At 50.9% G+C, this 17,997-nt stretch overlaps 7 protein-coding genes across 7 annotated transcripts in view; 5 read left to right on the top strand and 2 right to left on the bottom strand.

Moving 5' to 3' along the window:
- The window catches only part of Z518_10348 (uncharacterized protein), a gene marked incomplete at both ends in the record, with an annotated part of 4,154 nt that extends 2,580 nt beyond the window's left edge, over positions 1–1,574 (top strand). The window contains one exon of the mRNA XM_013411892.1: positions 27–1,574. Within this exon, the coding sequence (XP_013267346.1) occupies positions 27–1,574 (1,548 nt within the window). The remainder of the gene's footprint in view (positions 1–26) is intronic.
- A 1,028-nt stretch (positions 1,575–2,602) lies between these two features.
- On the top strand, positions 2,603–4,642 carry Z518_10347 (uncharacterized protein; the record flags this gene model as incomplete). Its single annotated transcript, XM_013411891.1, has 1 exon — positions 2,603–4,642. One exon carries the CDS (start codon positions 2,603–2,605, stop codon positions 4,640–4,642), a length of 2,040 nt encoding a protein of 679 aa, XP_013267345.1.
- Positions 4,643–5,576: 934 nt separating this feature from the next.
- Positions 5,577–6,142, top strand: Z518_10346 (uncharacterized protein; the record flags this gene model as incomplete). Its single annotated transcript, XM_013411890.1, has 4 exons — positions 5,577–5,740; positions 5,799–5,881; positions 5,945–6,003; positions 6,053–6,142. 4 exons carry the CDS (start codon positions 5,577–5,579, stop codon positions 6,140–6,142), a joined length of 396 nt encoding a protein of 131 aa, XP_013267344.1.
- A 665-nt stretch (positions 6,143–6,807) lies between these two features.
- Z518_10345 (uncharacterized protein) lies at positions 6,808–8,550 on the bottom strand (the record flags this gene model as incomplete). Its single annotated transcript, XM_013411889.1, has 4 exons — positions 6,808–7,035; positions 7,087–7,486; positions 7,535–7,776; positions 7,831–8,550. 4 exons carry the CDS (start codon positions 8,548–8,550, stop codon positions 6,808–6,810), a joined length of 1,590 nt encoding a protein of 529 aa, XP_013267343.1.
- A 2,931-nt stretch (positions 8,551–11,481) lies between these two features.
- On the top strand, positions 11,482–11,700 carry Z518_10344 (uncharacterized protein; the record flags this gene model as incomplete). Its single annotated transcript, XM_013411888.1, has 1 exon — positions 11,482–11,700. One exon carries the CDS (start codon positions 11,482–11,484, stop codon positions 11,698–11,700), a length of 219 nt encoding a protein of 72 aa, XP_013267342.1.
- Positions 11,701–14,622: 2,922 nt separating this feature from the next.
- Positions 14,623–15,320, top strand: Z518_10343 (uncharacterized protein; the record flags this gene model as incomplete). The annotated part of the gene is made up of 2 exons (XM_013411887.1): positions 14,623–14,859; positions 14,970–15,320. The coding sequence occupies 2 exons, from the start codon at positions 14,623–14,625 to the stop codon at positions 15,318–15,320; spliced, it is 588 nt and encodes a 195-aa protein (XP_013267341.1).
- Positions 15,321–15,735: 415 nt separating this feature from the next.
- On the bottom strand, positions 15,736–17,357 carry Z518_10342 (uncharacterized protein; the record flags this gene model as incomplete). The annotated part of the gene is made up of 2 exons (XM_013411886.1): positions 15,736–17,088; positions 17,118–17,357. 2 exons carry the CDS (start codon positions 17,355–17,357, stop codon positions 15,736–15,738), a joined length of 1,593 nt encoding a protein of 530 aa, XP_013267340.1.
- Between the last annotated feature and the right edge of the window lie 640 nt (positions 17,358–17,997).

Here is a 17,997-nt window from a genome sequence, read left to right as displayed (position 1 = left end):
ATCCGAGCACAGGTCAAGAGGTGCAGGAGCTGAAGGGACACACTAGTCCGGTGAACGCGGTGGCCTTCTCGCCCGACGGCTCACTGCTGGCCTCTACATCAAGCGATCAGACGGTTAGGCTCTGGAGCTCGAGCACGGAGATGCAGGAGCCGGAGGGACACACTGATTCGGTGAACGCGGTGGTCTTCTCGCCCGACGGCTCACTGCTGGCCTCTGCATCAAGCGATCAGACCGTCAGGCTCTGGAAACCCGGCACAGGTCAAGAGGTGCAGGAGCTGGAGGGACACACTGATTTAGTGTACGCGGTAGCCTTCTCGCCCGACGGCTCATTGCTGGCCTCTGCATCGGGCGATCAGACCGTCAGGCTCTGGAACCCGAGCACGGGTCAAGAGGTGCAGAAGTTGGAGGGACACACTAGTTGGGTGTTAGCGGTGGCCTTCTCGCCCGACGACTCACTGCTGGCCTCTGCATCAAACGATGAGACGGTCAGGCTCTGGAACCCGAGCACGGGTCAAGAGGTGCAGGAGCTGGAGGGACACACTGGTCCGGTGTTCGCGGTGGCCTTCTCGCCCGACGGCTCACTGCTGGCCTCTGCATCGTACGATCAGACGGTCAGGCTCTGGAACCCGAGTACAGGTCAAGAGGTGCAGGAGCCGGAGGGACACACTGGTTCGGTGAACGCGGTGGCCTTCTCGCCCGACGGCTCACTGTTGGCCTCTGCATCAAGCGATCAGACGGTCGGGCTCTGGAACCCGAGCACGGGTCAAGAGGTGCAGGAGCTGGAGGGACACACTAGTTCGGTGAGCGCGGTGGCCTTCTCGCCCGACGGCTCACTGCTGGCCTCTGCATCGGACGACGGGACGGTCAGGCTCTGGAACCCGAGCACGGGTCAAGAGGTGCAGGAGCCGGAGGGACACACTGGTTCGGTGAGCGCGGTAGCCTTCTCGCCCGACGGCTCACTGCTGGCCTCTGCATCGTACGATCAAATGGTCAGGCTCTGGAACCCGAGTACAGGTCAAGAGGTGCAGGAGCTGGAGGGACACACTGGTTGGGTGTTCGCGGTGGCCTTCTCGCCCGACGGCTCACTGCTGGCCTCTGCATCAAGCGATCGGACGGTCAGACTCTGGAACCCGGGCACAGGCCAAGAGGTGCAGGAGCTGAAGGGACATACTGGTTGGGTGAACGCGGTAACCTTCTCGCCCGACGGCTCACTGCTGGCCTCTGCATCGTACGATCAGACGGTCAGGCTCTGGAACCCGAGCACAGGTCAAGAGGTGCATGAATTCGAGGCCGTACCCTCTATCACGACTATGCGTTTTGCAATCGACAATAAGACCTTACTTACTAACCGAGGAGCTCTATCCATTGATACTCGATTAGTTCCTGAACAGGCTATCAGATCTTCAACCAATGAAACTATCGTGATCAAAAATGAGTGGATTCGACGAGGTGAATATAATTTCCTCTGGCTTCCACATGAGTATCGCAGTGGTTGTTCGACATTCTATGGCAATACGATTGCCATTGGTCTGAAGACTGGCCAAGTCAGATTTATTCAGCTTGATGGTCCTTAATATAGTATAATCTTTATTTTTATTCTCTTGGCATTGAAGAGGTCTGGGGAAATGCATAATTGGTGGGTGGCGTCGTGGGTGGCAACGCAACAAAGGCTGTCCTGATCAGATATTATAGCATCGTCCTCATCATCGCGGGGGATGTCGACGTTGAATTCTTTGCCGCTATTATGCCTCGAGGCGCTGAGTGGGCGCCATAGGTTCCCATGGAAAGTACTCGCGGATAAATACGTCGTATTTACGGAGTAGTGTGCAGCTCAAAAATTACAACGCTCTTGATTATGCTGTCGACCGTTCTTTTTGGAGCGTCTAGCTCTTCACCCCTGTTGCACCACGACTGTCTACAAAATTTCAAACTTCAGAGTATTACATTGATAGTTTCATGAGGAAAGAAGATAGTTCTGAGCTTTTAAAAGTATGCATTCCGGACTTATCCGTACGAAGGGAGCTACAGTGTGACTTGGCATGAGAACTTAGCCAGCCGTACTATATTCTACGCTATGCCTAACTGGTTCCAAATGTGGCGCTCTTCTAGAAACAGGTGACGCAAACCGCTGGCGGTTTGCCTAGAAGAGGAACGATGTTGGATGGGGCAGATTTGCCAAAGGGTAAATGTTTCAAGTCAGCAGTGGTCGCATTTGTGTCGCAATCTAGGGTGCTCCGGCTACAGGCTATGCTACGTGTGAATACGCTGTCTGGCGCCCTATCACGTGGACAGGCTCACCGAGGACCACCCACTCATCTAGATAGTCATCAATGAACAACAGAACTTGCGCTCTGAGAGAGCGACAACCCCCATACTGCGCTCCAGTTCCATTCCTAATTTATGGCCATAACTCCCACTTTACCGTGCAACACTACAGTAGAAAATTCCATCGCAGTGACGTGTGTCGATGCTGAGCCAGTGAACCCCGCCTAATCATGGTATTTGACCGCAACACGGGTATGCTTCAAGAGTTATTTTCTACCTGATCGAAATTATTTGCCCTGAACCTATTCTATTACGGATTATGGTCCTGCGAATCGTCATGGGCTCCCAACCTAACACAACCTCGGGCGTCGGCGTGGTACGGGAAATCGTCTTGCCAGATGGGCGGAACATACCAGACGGTCCAGACCCATGCCAGGTTTGCTACTGGGATCGCCGTCCTGAACACGTCCTGAAGCTCACTTGTCTATCCGAAAATATTTACACTGGACTTCGAAAATCTGCGGACGCTGGGTGCGTCGGATGCCAAATCTTGGAAAGCGTCATGAACACGACAAATCCCGGTTCTGGAACTGATCGCTTTATTTCTGCCTCGTGCGAGAACGGAATTTCCATCCTTCGCGCTAGCAGCGATCTGCGGTGGCTCCACTTTGACATCTTCATCCCAGAACACGCTCAAGACCCTCCCCGCGGTCTGCCCCAGCGCCGCCTGCTCGACCCCTACTCCTCAGGCCAGCGGTCCACTCGCTGGGCGCAGCGTCAGCTCACCGCCTGCGTACACTCTCACACCCGTTGTCGGGGCGATACGGCATCGTTTCTCCCCAAGCGGCTGATCAATGTGTTGCCGCTGAATACGAGCGGCGACGTCTCCCTCGAAGATTGTGCAAACATCCCGCCAGGCTCGCGGTACGCGGCACTCAGCTATTGCTGGGGTCAGATGCGGCCCGAATGCATGACTACGCCGGCGACGCTGCCCGCACGGTTAAAATGCATCCCCTGGACGAGCCTGCTGAGGACGTTCCAGGATGCGATCGCGTTCGTGAGAGAGCTGGGTATTTCGTACATATGGATCGACATCGTCTGCATCGTACAAGGCGATAAAAGGGACTGGCAGCGAGAGGGTGGCAGGATGTTCCACGTGTATAAGAACGCGTACGTGACTCTTGTCGCTCCAAGAGAGGATGGCTCCACGGGATTGTGGAGCGGCGACGATAGGCAGGTAACGCTGGCAGGAAGTGTGCGTTTCGGTCAGTGTTCTTGGCCTTTGTATACACGACCAAGCCACCCCAACTTCTATGACTGGGAGCCACGCCACCCCAAATTCTATGACTTAGGCGGGCCTGTAGTTAATGATTTTCCGCTATTTGATAGGGCCTGGGCCTATCAGGAGAGACTCATCTGCCCGCGCGTTATCTTCTTCATGGGCGTTGAAGTTGCGTTTCAGTGTTTTGAGGTGGTGGAATGCGAATGCGGTGCGGACGCAGCCTCGGAAGCCTCTAAATTCAGAGGAGAAAAGAAACGCTTTTTTGAGAATTTTGGGGCTGGCCAAGCTACGCACGCTGGAGACGCAGGGACCGCTGGACAGGAAAGACCAATCGCGAACGAGAGGTTCGAGCGTCGATCTCGGACGATCGTTGAGGGCAATTGGCAGTCCATGGTCTCGCATTATTCCAGACTACGTTTAACTCACGAAAGTGATAGGCTGGTAGCGCTCGGCGCCATAGCTGAACACGTCCAAGCCGTTCGTGTCGGGGAAAGTTACCTCGCTGGCCTCTGGTCCGGGTCGCTGCATACGGACTTGCTTTGGATATGCTCGTTCCTACCTGACTCGGGTCCACAACTATATCCACTGTCCGGTCTGAGTTGGTCATGGGCTTCGTGTACAGACAGATCGGCCGTGCAATACCCGGGGATCTTTGCGAATTTCGAGAAGCGCGCGGATGTTATCGAGGCGAGGTGTTGTTATGTTGATGATAATCCGTTCGGAAGCGTTGTTAATGGGAAGTTAGTGCTTCGCGGCCGTGTGTTGCGTTGTCGTGGTCTATCATCGATTGGGGCCTGGGGAGAAGACATAAAGCTATTACTATGCCAGTGGCAGATAGTAAATGTGTCTTCTTCTAAAATCTGGCTAGATGGTAACCTGCGGGAAAATGCCTTGACCTTTCGGCAATATCATTTGCTTGAGATTGGAATCGATCAGTCTGAGTTTCGGGGGCGGTGGTATTGTCTGATCTTGCGGCAATTGAGCAAGAAAGAGAAAGTCTATGCCAGAATCGGCGTTGCGGAATTTCAGGCGGAAACAAGGATTACAAAGATTATGGGGAAGTTGGGGAGGATTGACGTGTGCACGATCGTTTAGCAACGCAGGATTTGAATCATCTCACATTTTTACAACTACCCAAAACAATACATCCCGTTTCCTCTTCGTCAGATGCTGTGGGCGGCGTGCTAGCATATGGTGGGCAAATCACTATATTCAGGTCTACTTATAAGGTAGACGGTTTATGTATACGTAAAAAAAGACCCCCCTCCTATAATCCATCTCTAACGAACTTATAGATGGGGCGCCGCAGCCAGTGAAAGCTTCAGCCAGACAAGTTCAACCGAAGAAGAGTTTGAATCAGTGACCTCCCAACGGTATGAACAAGACGACATCATCAACAATCACTGGCTGGAGCATTACGTTACCCATCTAGGGCACCTAGAAAACTAGGCCGGACAACCCTCTTACCTTACCTATGATCGAACACTAGTAAGGCCCCTCAATTCTATCGGTTCGACTGCAAGCCGAGTGTCTTACCACTTGGTTACGTCCTTGATAGGTCAACCACGATTTGGTGTCAATTTTGAAGCAGTTTTTGGCATTATAAAATATAAACTTGATTTTTTTTTTTTTTTTTTTATTTTTCAATTTTGGAATCGCCTGGTTAGGGCTTGGCGTTGTGCGGCGACGCCAAGAGCGACGAACCGGCCAATCACGTAAGCATATGGCTTGGCGTTACCACGTAACTATTTTCCGTGATCACGTGCTCCCCCGAGGCCCATGTGGCGGGGGAGCACCCTACTCGATAGATATCGATATCCTCGATATCGAGATGATCCACGCATCGGATCCAGTCTGTGGACCACCTCAGACAAGCTCTACTAGTCACACTGAGATGGTTCGTCACGGAGCGTTAACGGACGAGCCTCGATGTCGACGTGGTCAATGGATTGGATCCGATAGGTCGTGGTATTTCATCGGATCCAATCTGTGGACCACCTAAGACGAGCTCTTACTGATCACACTCGAAATGGCTCGTGACGGGGCGTTAACGGACGAGCCTCGATATCGAGATGATCCATGGATTGGGTCCGATGAAAGACCACCGCCAATCCGTGGACGATGTGGCCGGGGGGCATCTTACTCGATAGGGGTCGACATCCTGATATCGAGAAGATCCACGCATCGGATCCAGTCTGTGGACCACCCAGAGAAGGGTACAGTATAGAGGAATATACTGACTCCACGAAAGAAAATGTTTGGGGAATGATGATGAAGTGGACAAAGTAGGAGCCTCGAATGATGAGTACGATGACAGCGGCGAAATGGAATCAGGTTAGGAGGATACCAAGACCCTCTATTATGAGAACGTAACACTTGTGATACTTCCGAATCCAGAGGGTACTGATGGGGTTAACTCTGAAGTATACGAAAGGATGGAAGAAGAGACCGATCCCGTAAGTGGGTTGCTACCGGACCAGCACTTTGATGCTAACTGTTCTCCAGGAAACTTATATTCTCACTGAAATCGATGCTCTCATTTCTCGATTCGATCCTGCCTATGATCACGATTGCCATCCTAGACGAGGCGTTTGAATCCAAGGTCACCTCGATGGAAAATGTACTCCGGGTTCGAGTTCGCCCTCTACGAAGCAGCGTGGAGTTTCGTTAGTGTGCGGATAAACTAAAGACGCCAGTTTTCCGGCCAGCAGAACGCACACCTAAAGGGATCCAGACATCCCCCGTAAAAACGATTGAGCCTCCAGGCTGGATTTATGCAAATTTTGGGGGCCTACTTAATCTGAAGATGATCTGGCGAGGCTGTTGAAGGTTCGTGATGTTCATCTTGCCGCAAGGCAAATCGAACTTATACTGACATCTCACCGTTGTTGCAGCTCGAGCCCAGCTTTAACAAGTCGTGTGCCACGGAGACGCTGGTGTCTATCAAGCGTACATCAATCAACTTGATGTGCAAGCTGCCTTCCTTGGCCGCGTTCTTTGTTCATAGATTGGCTTAACCGATAGGCAACCAGGAAGCACTTTCGGTCGACTGTTCCCTCTTCACCAGCCACCCACCCCTAAAAAAAACCCCTTCAGGCCCTATCCATCTGTGCTGTTCATGCTCGATGAACATCTCCCTGCACTTCTAGCCAGACGCATCACACATCACAACCTGACTAGCGGTTCAAGACGTCCAAGACGGAGACACTCGAGCGATGAATGATTCCGATCAGAAATTGCATAAAATCTGGGACATGGGATCATTCTTGCGGAGACAGAAGGTCCGTCGATTCCTGTGCAGGTTGAGCGACTGACTCCTGTACAGGCTGAGTGTCTGTTGACTCCTGTGCAGACTGAAGGACTAATGACTCGAACCATTGTTGGAAGTTTGTCGTACCCCATTCGCTGAGAATGCGAATAGCTGTCATCACCTTATAGCAGCCAAGCATGGTACTGGTATTTCCAACGAGATATCTTGACAGTATTAACTGATGACAGTTGTAAGAATCTGGAGTTCTCGACACCAATGCGCAACTTACTGTGCTGTCCGCTGTATCGCAAGCGAACATGAGGAACCACAGGTCACCATACACGTACAAGAGTGGTAAGGCGATCTGGACAGGACCGTTCTTGCAAAGCTTGTGAATACGCTTAAAGTACGCCGATTCCCACACAACAAGTTGTATATCCGCGTCCTGCGCCGATCCACCTGGTCGTTTTGTTTCAACGCTGACAAAGGCTGGTGCACATCGAAGAGGGTGATACATGGACTGATTGATGGTTCTGAGACTCGGATGTTGACTGTCAAGTAACTCAATGATGCGACGCTCCATATCTTTGTCAGTTACCAATTTGATGGTGAAATCGACCATCTTTGATTGCAAGGGTTTCCCAACGATGTCACGATGGTCAAACTCGGGGCAGATTTTGGCTGTTGTGCTGGTAGGGTCAGCAAATTCGGAATTAATGTGGGAATGATCTCCATACACATTTTGGAATATAACACCCTTACAGACTTCTAGAGCCAGGTCTAGTATAGGGCTGTGTACATGACAATTCCAGGAAGGCTCTGCTTCTTGATCAAGTGAACACTGCGACGTGGCGTCGCAGATCTTTTTGACACAGCGTAGTTCCCAAAGCAACTGGGTCCTTGATCTGGTGTTCGCTATCGAAGTCTCATCGAACATATGAGGGAGTAGAAGGTCTATTTCGTTGTTGCATTCGGAGATCTCATCTTGTAGAGGGTTATCATTGCCAAAGTTGTTTAATCATGGCCAGTTCACCTTGATGTGGGCAGGCAGGACTCCGGTAGCCGCGCCAACCGCGCGTAGTTTGTCATAAAGACCCCTGGCGTCAGATGGCAGCTTCTCCAGGTTCTTCGAAAGGTCTTCATACTCAATAGGCATCCTAGCAAAGAGAAGGTCCCCTACTCGTTTGACTGGACTTTTAGAAGAGGCTTTTGAATTATCGACTGATGAATCTAATGGCTCCATAGACCCCAAGCCGAAGGCTGCCTTGTTTTGGAGAGCGGGCACATAGGCTGAGCCCTTGGTTTGGGCTAGAGTCGAGTTACGAGCTCGAGGTCGTGGTGTTAAGTCTTCCTGTGCTGCATCATTGTCTTCCTCTTCTTTGAAATATCTACGCCGCCGGTTTTGGGGTTTGGCAACACTAGATCGCTTTGCGGGTGGAGGTTGCCGTGTCAGGTCTCCCTCCCCTTTGGAGTCTCGAGTCCGCTTCTTTTTTGGAGGCATGGGGCGTGGATGTTTCTCTGGCGTGAAAACGGGGCGGTTCCTCTTCACGGTTGAGTCGCGGTCTCCGAGCGCAGGTGCCTTTCTCCTGGCACCTGTCGGACCAGTTGTGCCGGTTAAAGATCTAGAAGAACCTGGCGTTGGTGTGTGTTGAAAGATATATCTGCCCAGGCCGGAGGCAACGCAGACGTCATGCACCCATGCAGCGACAACAGCGTTAGGGGAGAAATCGCCGTCGGTAGCAACGTTGCACATGTTAATTCAGAGAAAATGATGCATATATTCGAATCGTACTGCACGGTAAAGGATCCTCGTTGAAGTTTTGAGAGTTTGTGACAACGCCAAGCCCGTAACGGGAGTCACGTAGTCACGTGCTTAGTCTCACATGCTGATTTCTGCCAAGAGCTCTGGCTTGCGCTAAACTACATTTGTTTACGGAACATATATGAGTAAAGCGGCCACCCTGAGCAGATCGTTCTAGTTAGTTCATCCTAGCGGAGCGTGAGCCGTAGTTAGGTATTAACTGCAAAACTCGACCAGAAAGTCGCGAAAGCCGCGATGCCGATTGGCTAATCCAGAATCCGGCTCTCTGATTGGTCAAAGACGATGGAAAGATCATGTGATAAGGCTTGGCAAGGTTGGTCTCCCTGCCCCGTGACCTCGCGGCCACCCCCTTTGCCATCATTACTACTGCCGTCAACAAGCTCTCTTCTCGTTATTCTCAACATTCAACCCCTCTTAATCTTTCAAGTCCATCCTTCAAATCCGACCCTCTCGAACCTCTCGGAGAGCGCTGGGCTTTCTCTCGATCTCAAAAGGCAGGAATCCGTTGGCTGTACAAAAAGGTCAGTCTGCTGCCAAAAGATACTACTTCATTGACTCCTCCCGCTGGAGAACCGCCGAACTCATTCAATCCTCCAGATCCTCCACTGCCTCCTAATCAACCGAATATTTCACCGGAGACCCGAACCTGTTCCAATTGCGGTCAGGTCAAGCCAATCGACGACTTTAAGCCTAGGCGAGGGATAAAGCTTACAGCGACCTGCATAGATTGTCGTGAGGGTGCATCAAAGAAGCGGAGTACGACACCTATAATGAGCCCCGCTCTTGAACAACGCAAACCGAGCTTTATGCAACCGACGGTGGCTTCTGGAGCTCGTCACCGAACCCCTCGGCCTATTCTCCCTCGCAATCTTAACATTCAGGACACGCCCGCAGAAAGAGATGCACGTCGACGACAAGCCGCAATTAGCAGAGAACATCGATCTATTCGTCACGGCGGTGGCGAGCCTTCACCCACGCCCAATCTAGAGGAACTATTAAGGACTACACAAACTCAGTCTTCTCCAGAGGGCAGGGAACTTTCCAGTCAGCGTTTATCGCTCGGGATATCGAAGTCTCTCCGTCCTAATACCTACTTTATCTGTTAAGTCTGTCAAATATCGAGAGCAACTAGCAGACGCATTCACGCAGCGATTAATACTTATTGTCTAGAGGAAGACGGTGAGTCTCAAACGCCAGTCTCCCCTTGAGAAGTACAAGCTCCGGCCCGAGGAACCTACCTAAGGTTCTTCCGTCTCTATGACGTTCGTAGTCCTCCGGAAAAGATGACACGTCGTCCCCGTGCATGACTTCGTATCCCAAATTACTTCCCTCGCTACAGACTCACTGTTGACGTGGAGGAATACGCACGTGTAAAGCCAACACTCCATGTTCCCTTTCGAGCCGTGGATGACTTGCTTCGTCTTGACAACTTTGATCCTCCTTTTGCGCCTTTTACTGATGCATGGAGCTACTGGCAAGTGACCCATTCGCACAACGCGGAGAATGACTACATGGAGGAGCTACCTCCTGAACCCGAGGAAGATGATTTCGAGGATCTTCACGTCGATGACAACGCCGACGTTCAAGCTTCATGGGAACTGCTCGCCCAGCAACTTCCTGATCGTGATGCCGCCGTCCGACTGGAAGATCCAGACAAGCTCGGTGATCGTGACCTTGATCGCTCGTATGATTGGAGCCCTCACGTGGGCCGATATCCCACCCTTTCTGACGACTTTTGGAAGCAAATGAAGGCCACATCTCCGGCTCACTTGGTCGTCGTCTCATCCGCTAATCCGGATGATCTCGAGGTGAAACAGCGACAGCTATTTAACCATATCATCAGTCATTACAGTCAAGTCCTTACCAGGCACACCATCCGGACCAATTCCTCATGAATCTCGACGGCAAGGCCGGGACTGGTAAGTCGTACGTGATTATGCTGATCTCTACTACCCTTTAAGGGATGGCTAGTGCCCATAATCTCCCTAATCCGATTCTCCGTGTCGCTCCTACTGGTATGGCGGCCCATGCAATTAATGGGCGGACTCTGCACGCTTTATTCCGACTCCCGGTCAGATTCACCAAGGAATATGAGAAACTGAGCCCGCAGAACTTACAGGCCACCGAGGCGAGTCTCCGCGACGTGCGGTACCTCATTATTGACGAGAAATCGATGATTGGCTCGAAGATGCTATCGTGGCTCGATCAGCGTTGCCGCGAGATCTTTCCCGCTAAATCGGATATGCTTTTCGGCGGTCTCAATGTTGTGATGACGGGCGACTTTTCTCAATTGCCTCCGGTGATGATGAAGCCCCTGTACTATGATAGGCCGTTAAAGGACATGCAGGAGATCGCGGCTCGAAACCTCCATCGCGCCTTTAATCAGACGATCGAACTCGACGTCATTCGTGGTCAAGAGGGACGGGATGAAGAAGCCTCGGCGTTCAGAAAGACGCTGGACAGTCTCCGGGACGACAGGGTTTCCGTGGACGATTGGCAACTCCTGTCGACTCGTGTTCAGTCAGTCGTGCCGTTGGAGATTCCAGCGATTCTCGTCCGCTTTGACGGTTACGATGGGCCTTCTCTAGGCGACGAAGGTGGCCATTCTTTGGTGCCGACCTTTCGCCCGAGGCGAGATTTCTACTGCGCTGCCGTCAGCTGTTCTCGGACACAGTTCCCCATCACCAATGCCTATGCTATCACGGTCCATAAGGCGCAAGGAATGACGGTGAAAAAGGCCGTCCTTAACCTCACTGCTCGTGATTTGTGGCGGATCTCAGCTACGTCGCGGTGTCTCACGTCAAATCACTCCGAGGTATCCTATTCGAGGAGCATTTTGATTTCGAGCGTTTTCGAGTGAGAATGTCTGACGCGGTCAAATCACGCCTAGCCGATCGAGAACGACGTCTTCCCGAGCATGTTAGCTTAGCTGAACGGGAAGAGCGTGATATTCCTCTCCGCAGCAGTCCTCCGCCTATAGAAGAGTCCAGAAAACGAGAGTCATCGACGACGAAGTTGATCCTGCTCCCACACGACCAGTATCCAGCTGAAATAGAAATGGCCTTCGTGTTCCGACAGTAAATACTCTTCTCCCTTTGTAACTAATGGATTTTCCTGTCGATTTCTTCTAATCGTACCCCCGGTTGGCAATTGCCTTTACAGTAATACTGCCAACGGCCCCTGAGGTGGTCATAGACTGGATCCGATGGGGGTGGTTGTTGAGCGGATCTAGTTAATCACCCTCCTGAGGTCCATAGACTGGATCCGATGGGGGTTGTTGACAGGATCTAGTTAAGTGACCTAGTTAATCGCACGTGATCAAGTGCCACGTATCACGTGTTCAACACCCGCTCGAGGTGGTCCGATGGGCTGTGACACGTGACTCGAGTTATTTTATTTGACTGAATATGTGGGGCGCCAAGCCCGTCGTTTTGACCAATAAGGTTAGCAAGTGGCTTGGCATTGTCACGTGATGACGTTGGCTTGGCACTGAAATGCGCTTAGCGCTCCACCCTACGATATATTTTACTGTACTGAATTGCTTGTCTGAGCTCTAATACGTGTAATGGGCCTTTCTTAACGTTCGTCAGATCAAAAGTTTTACTAGTAAAATTCTCTGCACTTTCATAGAACTATACTTCACCGTAGCTGTCATTCAAGTCATTTAAACGTATTTCAAAAATTACTCATACTGATTATATGTCATTACATAATGAACGCGAAGGACAGGGGTTTTCGCGTACTGGAGCTCAGACCCTTCTGGCGCCGCCAGAAGGGTCTGAGATGCTGAGACAACTGAATTGCATGCATGCACTTCCTCGTGTGCACTCGAAAAGCACATACTTTTCGTTTTCGCTACCAACTAGTGTGTGACCTCCCCAGTTCCCCCAAGTTCCCCCGACTTTGACCTCGGTTTTTGGGCCGGCTGAGTTGACAAACCTTTGGCATGGCACCTTTCAAGGCCTAGTAAACCGGGAATTCCTCGTCACTACCACTAGGGAACGCACAGTTCCCACATCCTGCGCTGCAATGCGTACATAACAAGTCAAGCAATGCCGACTGTCTGATGATTGGCCAGCGAATTGTGAACGAGTTACAAGTTTGAAATATATCCGACTGCCCCTGTTTGCTGCACACGCTATGCCAGCGAAAGTGTGTTTGTCTCAGTATCACCGTGCAGGGCATTTTGCTGTATAAATTTCCAGGCATTCTTATCCCAGATGAGAATATTAAATAGGTTTAGCGTTAAACTTGGGAATTTCTTTGCCCGACGTTGAATGGGCTAGGGGTATCTTGTGACGTAACTCCTCTTCGGAATCATTACGGTTCTTCGAATTGGCTGAATGGGGAATGCTGGATGGTGCGTTGGGGCTTCAGATGAGGAAGCGGACAGATTCTGGTTGCGTACGTAAAGCTATCAGTCTTGAGCCCCTTGGAGTACATGACAAATCAGACTCACCATTCTTGATTTTCTCCTCTAGCTCCGCGTTCTTATGTCGAAGTCTCCTACAAGAGTGTCTCATGCTCTGAGAGGCCCTCGATTGGGATTTCGTAAAGTTATCCAAGACAACAGCCATTCTGACCTTGAAAACTTGTTCCTGGAAACTATAGGATTTAGCTGAGGGCCAGATAAAGTAGAATGGCAATAATCTTTTACCAGGCTGATGGAGACTCGATATTGTTCATTATTGAAACACCATAGAGCAGCCGCCCGAACAGGTCGGGTGTATTCCTCATCATTGTCAAAAATATCTGTTACCCGTGGCCGTGAACTGGGTGTTGGCGCCGTTAGATCGGCCATATCGAAGGAAACTGATTCGTGCTCGGCTAGAGAGGGCATCGTTGTCGAGTCGCCATCGACTGTTTCAATGGCGAAAGCCGGCAGACTTGTCAAGTTGGACGAGCCCAGTGGATTGCTTGCTTGCTGGCCATCATACTGTCTCGAGATATAGCAATGTTAATGCTATTTATCAGTCTCCGCACGGGACGTCATACACCATGTTGCCTCAATCCTGTAAAGATGACCTGTCAGAAGGCAGCCGGAGTTAATATCCGCAACCCCTGTCCTTGAAATCCGGGCTTGATGTCACATACCATGCCCAGGTTCGACAGGAATTAAATGTGCTTGACTTCTGCAAGATTTTCCTCGACAAGTCTCTCATCACCTCGAGATATTGGGGCACGCGAAGTTCATGAGAGCATACTGAATTTCCAATCCACAGAATGGCCACGCCACCTCATTCTCTGCCAAGCAACTGCAAGGTCGATTTTTGCATCCATCCGGTGAGTCTCTCGTGTTTTGGCTGTAGAAGGACGTCAATATCTGAGATATGTGATTCAGATAGGGACAACGTCGGCTTCAATCTCCGGGTACATTGATAAACTTGAGACTCTAGTCAAGCAGAGCGGGCTGCCGTATAAAGTTCACGACACAGGGACTATTGTTGGTAAGTGCATCCCCCTTTTCTCCTCGGCATTTTGAGTATTTGAAAGAACAATGCTGAGTGACGTCCACACAATCAATCAGAGGGTCCATGGACAGAAGTCATGAATCTCGTGGGCAAATCTCATCATGAACTGCATGATCAGGGGGTGCAGAGAGTACACTCGGATATCAGGATTGCGACTAGGTGGGTAATCATACAGTCTGTGGGGTTAGCTAAGGAGTTTCTCAGGACCGACAAAGGGTGAGCCATGAGTCCGTAGAAGAGTGAAGATGAAGATGCCTACATAGCGACATAGCCATTGATGTTGAGATTGACTTGGTTGTCAAGATACTCATTGCCGCAATCCGCGTGGTCACCCGCTTTCAATAGAAAGAGGCAGATAGAAAGCAGCGAGAAATTTCCCCGAGTTTCTCTGCCAAGCCCACTAATAGCAGCAAGACATTGTGCCTCGTTCCCTTCTCCGCATTTCATTGCCTGCAAAAATCATCACCTTCCAGTACAATCCACAGTTCCAGTCTCCAACTCATTTCAGCCAAACTAGAAACTTTCCCTCACTATGTCCGAGCCACGAGAATCTTCACCGACTCCTTCTGAGCGAGCACGCAAAGACGAAGAAGACCGCAAACGAGAAGAGGAAGAACAAGCCAAATTACCCTACAAATGGACGCAGACACTGGAAGAGGCCGATGTCAATGTCCCTATACCCGGCAACCTCAAAGCGCGCGACTTGATTGTGGAACTGAAGAAGACACATATCAAAGTGGGTATCAAGGGACAAGAACCTATAATTGACGTATGTATACTCTCCTAACCAACTCACATGGATCTCGTGATCCAAGGCTAGATACAGTCCGAAATTGTTCTATTGGCTTCATACTGACCATCTCTTTCTCCTGCTGGTAGGGCGACTTCCCCCATCCTATCCAAACCGACGACTCGACCTGGGTCCTATCGACTAAACCCGATGGGAGCAAAGAAATCGTCATCAACCTCGCCAAAGCCCGCGGTTCGTACTGGTGGGCACACATTGTAACGTCTGCGCCGAAGATCGACACCACCAAGATCCAGCCTGAGAATTCAAAGTTAAGCGAACTAGACGGTGAGACACGCGGTATGGTCGAGAAGATGATGTATGATCAGGAAATGAAGAGGCAGGGGAAACCCACGAGTGATGAGCAAAAGAAAGATGAGATGCTGAAGAAGTTTATGGCACAGCATCCGGAGATGGATTTTAGTCAGGCGAAAATTGGTTAGCCAAACACGATTTGGCCACCAGCAGCAGCAGCAGCAGTGCCGCCATTGGGGAAGAAAGGACAACGGTGGTAAACTGGGGGTGGAAGACGCAGAAAATCGGACGGACATGATATGAGAGATGCGATAACGACATTAATTAGCTAAAAATACAACACAAAACACCACCATCACAAACAGAAAGAAAATATGTGTATCACAGCATAGGTCAGCAAAGGGATGGATCCTTTCCCCGGGGTTACAAAGAGGCTTCGAGTCGAGAAAGGTACGACAGCACAAGCATAGCGTTACAGCTAAGTCAGCCCGGTCCAGTCAAGCAAGGTACAAAGGTAACAATTCTTCTTTTATTTCCATACCACGAACAAGTCCTCTCTTCACATGGCACCCTTCAGACCAGTATTTTCTCGCTCATCTACAGTTACAATTCATCTCTCTTTCTCATCCCACTCTCTACTTCTCTCAACCTCCACATCTGAATCCCATGCCTAGGTACCTCTGCAGAAAGCGAACCACCCGCCTCAACACCCCCCACCGGGGTGCCGAACAACAATGTTTCGCTCTGATTCAGACCCTGCGCCCAACTCCTCTCGGTCGCATTGTAGTAGCCTGTGGCATTGCCCACGTCCAAAGTCCCATTGAGGACTCGGCTCGCGACGTCGTTGCTCATGACGGTTTCGTTGCCCCAAACGTCAAACAGATCCCAGTTCTTCTGCGCGTTTTCATTCGTCCTCAACCCGCCAAATACGTCGACGAGCGAGAACTCCATTGTTCGAGAACTGTTTCCCGCGTTGAGGAATGCTACTACTTGATCTCCGTTAGCTAGGCTGCCGGACCAGACCTGGATCTCCCCGACACCATATTGATCTCTATCGTCCACTTCGACTCTGGCCCTGCGCTGGATCGCGCTCCCGCTTGGATCCTGACTGATCGCCAAAACTGCCGGGTTGATCAAAATAGCGTAGTCCTCTGGACTGAGCTTGTCGAGCTTATTCCCCATGATCAACGGACTTTTGATGGCCGCCCACATGCTGAAGTGTAATTTATATTCCTCATAGTCCATGCCTCCGTTTCCCACTTCGAGCATGTCCAGATCGTTGAAGTAGCCTGGCTGGTTCTTGCTGACGATGTGGCTGGCCTTGCCTAAAATGTTCATCACACTGCACCCATACCCAGGCAGTTGGCAATAGTATTCCTCCGGACCACAAGGACAACTGGTCGTCGGCATGGAGAAGCTATCCTGAATATCACCGGACATTCTGGCACTGTTGGCGATGGTGCTGGCCCACTCCCACGGCTTGTCGTCTCCCCAGTTACAGAGACTGTAGACGAATTGTCGACCGGTCGTATTCAGCGCGTTTGACATAGCCGCGTATCGATCCTGACTGAGTTTCGGAGTCCCCGACAGTCCTTCGTTGTAACAGTTATCGTACTTGAGATAGTCGGCGCCCAAGCTCGCCCACCATTCGGCGTCCGTTTCCTCATAGCCCAAGCTGGCGGGATATCCGCCACAGGTGAATTTTCCAGCCGAGCTATACACGCCGAAATACAGTCCGTCGCTGTGTAATCGGTCCACGATGTTTGCAAGACCCGAGGGAAATTTGGAACGGTTTTCCACCAACGAGCCATCGGAGCTGCGGTCCCGCTCGGTCATGGCGTCATCGAATATAACGACTCGGTATCCCAGGTCGCGGAATCCGAGTGTCACGAGATGCTCGGCGTTGGTGAGGATCGTCGTCTCGTTGTACGCGAGGCCGTAGGCGTTGTAGGTGTCCTGTCAATGCGTAAGAGCGGTTAGCTTACCTTTCGCGTGGGACTCAAGAGGTGAGAACCCGGTCGAGTCGGTACAGGGAAGGCGCCAGCCAGAAAGTAAGGCTGATAGATTGACTTTGGGGTACATTGTGTTGCAGGTCTCACCCATCCCATCTGAGGCGTCTGCGCAAGTCCATTGTAGCTCAGACCGGGTGCTGCGATGGTAGCTTTGAATAAGGCCGCAAGAACGCCGTATTTGATCATATGAAACGGTGATGTTGTGTCAAGCATCATCAGTCAAATAAAATGTATGCAGTTGGAAGATCGTAAGAGAGACGACAGTGAGGGTGTTCGAGTACAAAAGAAGTCGGGCATTGGAGCACTCCACACTGAAAGGTTCATATTGATTGACCGATACCTTGTATATGTTACATGGGCCAATATGGTGTGTGTGTTGTAGTTGATGGTCTGTTGCACCGACAGCTTTCCCCGCATTCTTACTGAGGTCGATCTTCGGATGGATGACGCGACGCCTGTAGATATTTGGTTATCCCCGGCAGATCATTCGGTGGAAAGCGACCAAATTTCCGCGAGATCCTTGTCTTGCGGAGAGGGAAAAAGGAAGCCTTTGAGCGGTGACAATTCCCGGCGACACCGAACTGGCAAAATAGCTGGCTGGATCCCAATTTCTACCGGCACGGGCTAGCAAGTAGTCAACCCTGTGGCATTCTGTTGAAGATTCCCCAAATCATCTGTGAATTGGGTGGTATGACGGACGCGGTGGCAATGGCAGGTGTTGAGCTTCTAGGGTATAGACCCCGGAACTGTTTCCGTGTTGGGATCCGTGAGCTCGAACAAGTGCATATTCACGAGGACTATGTGTCTCGTCACCAATCCGTCACTGCATTCATATTGCGGGCAATTGTCGGCA

The sequence above is a fragment of the Rhinocladiella mackenziei genome, assembly GCF_000835555.1.
Source record: "Rhinocladiella mackenziei CBS 650.93 unplaced genomic scaffold supercont1.9, whole genome shotgun sequence".
Classification (NCBI taxonomy): Eukaryota; Fungi; Ascomycota; class Eurotiomycetes; order Chaetothyriales; family Herpotrichiellaceae; genus Rhinocladiella; species Rhinocladiella mackenziei.
The sequence above is the reverse complement of the archived record's forward strand: the minus strand, read 5'-3'. Positions and strand labels throughout refer to the sequence as shown.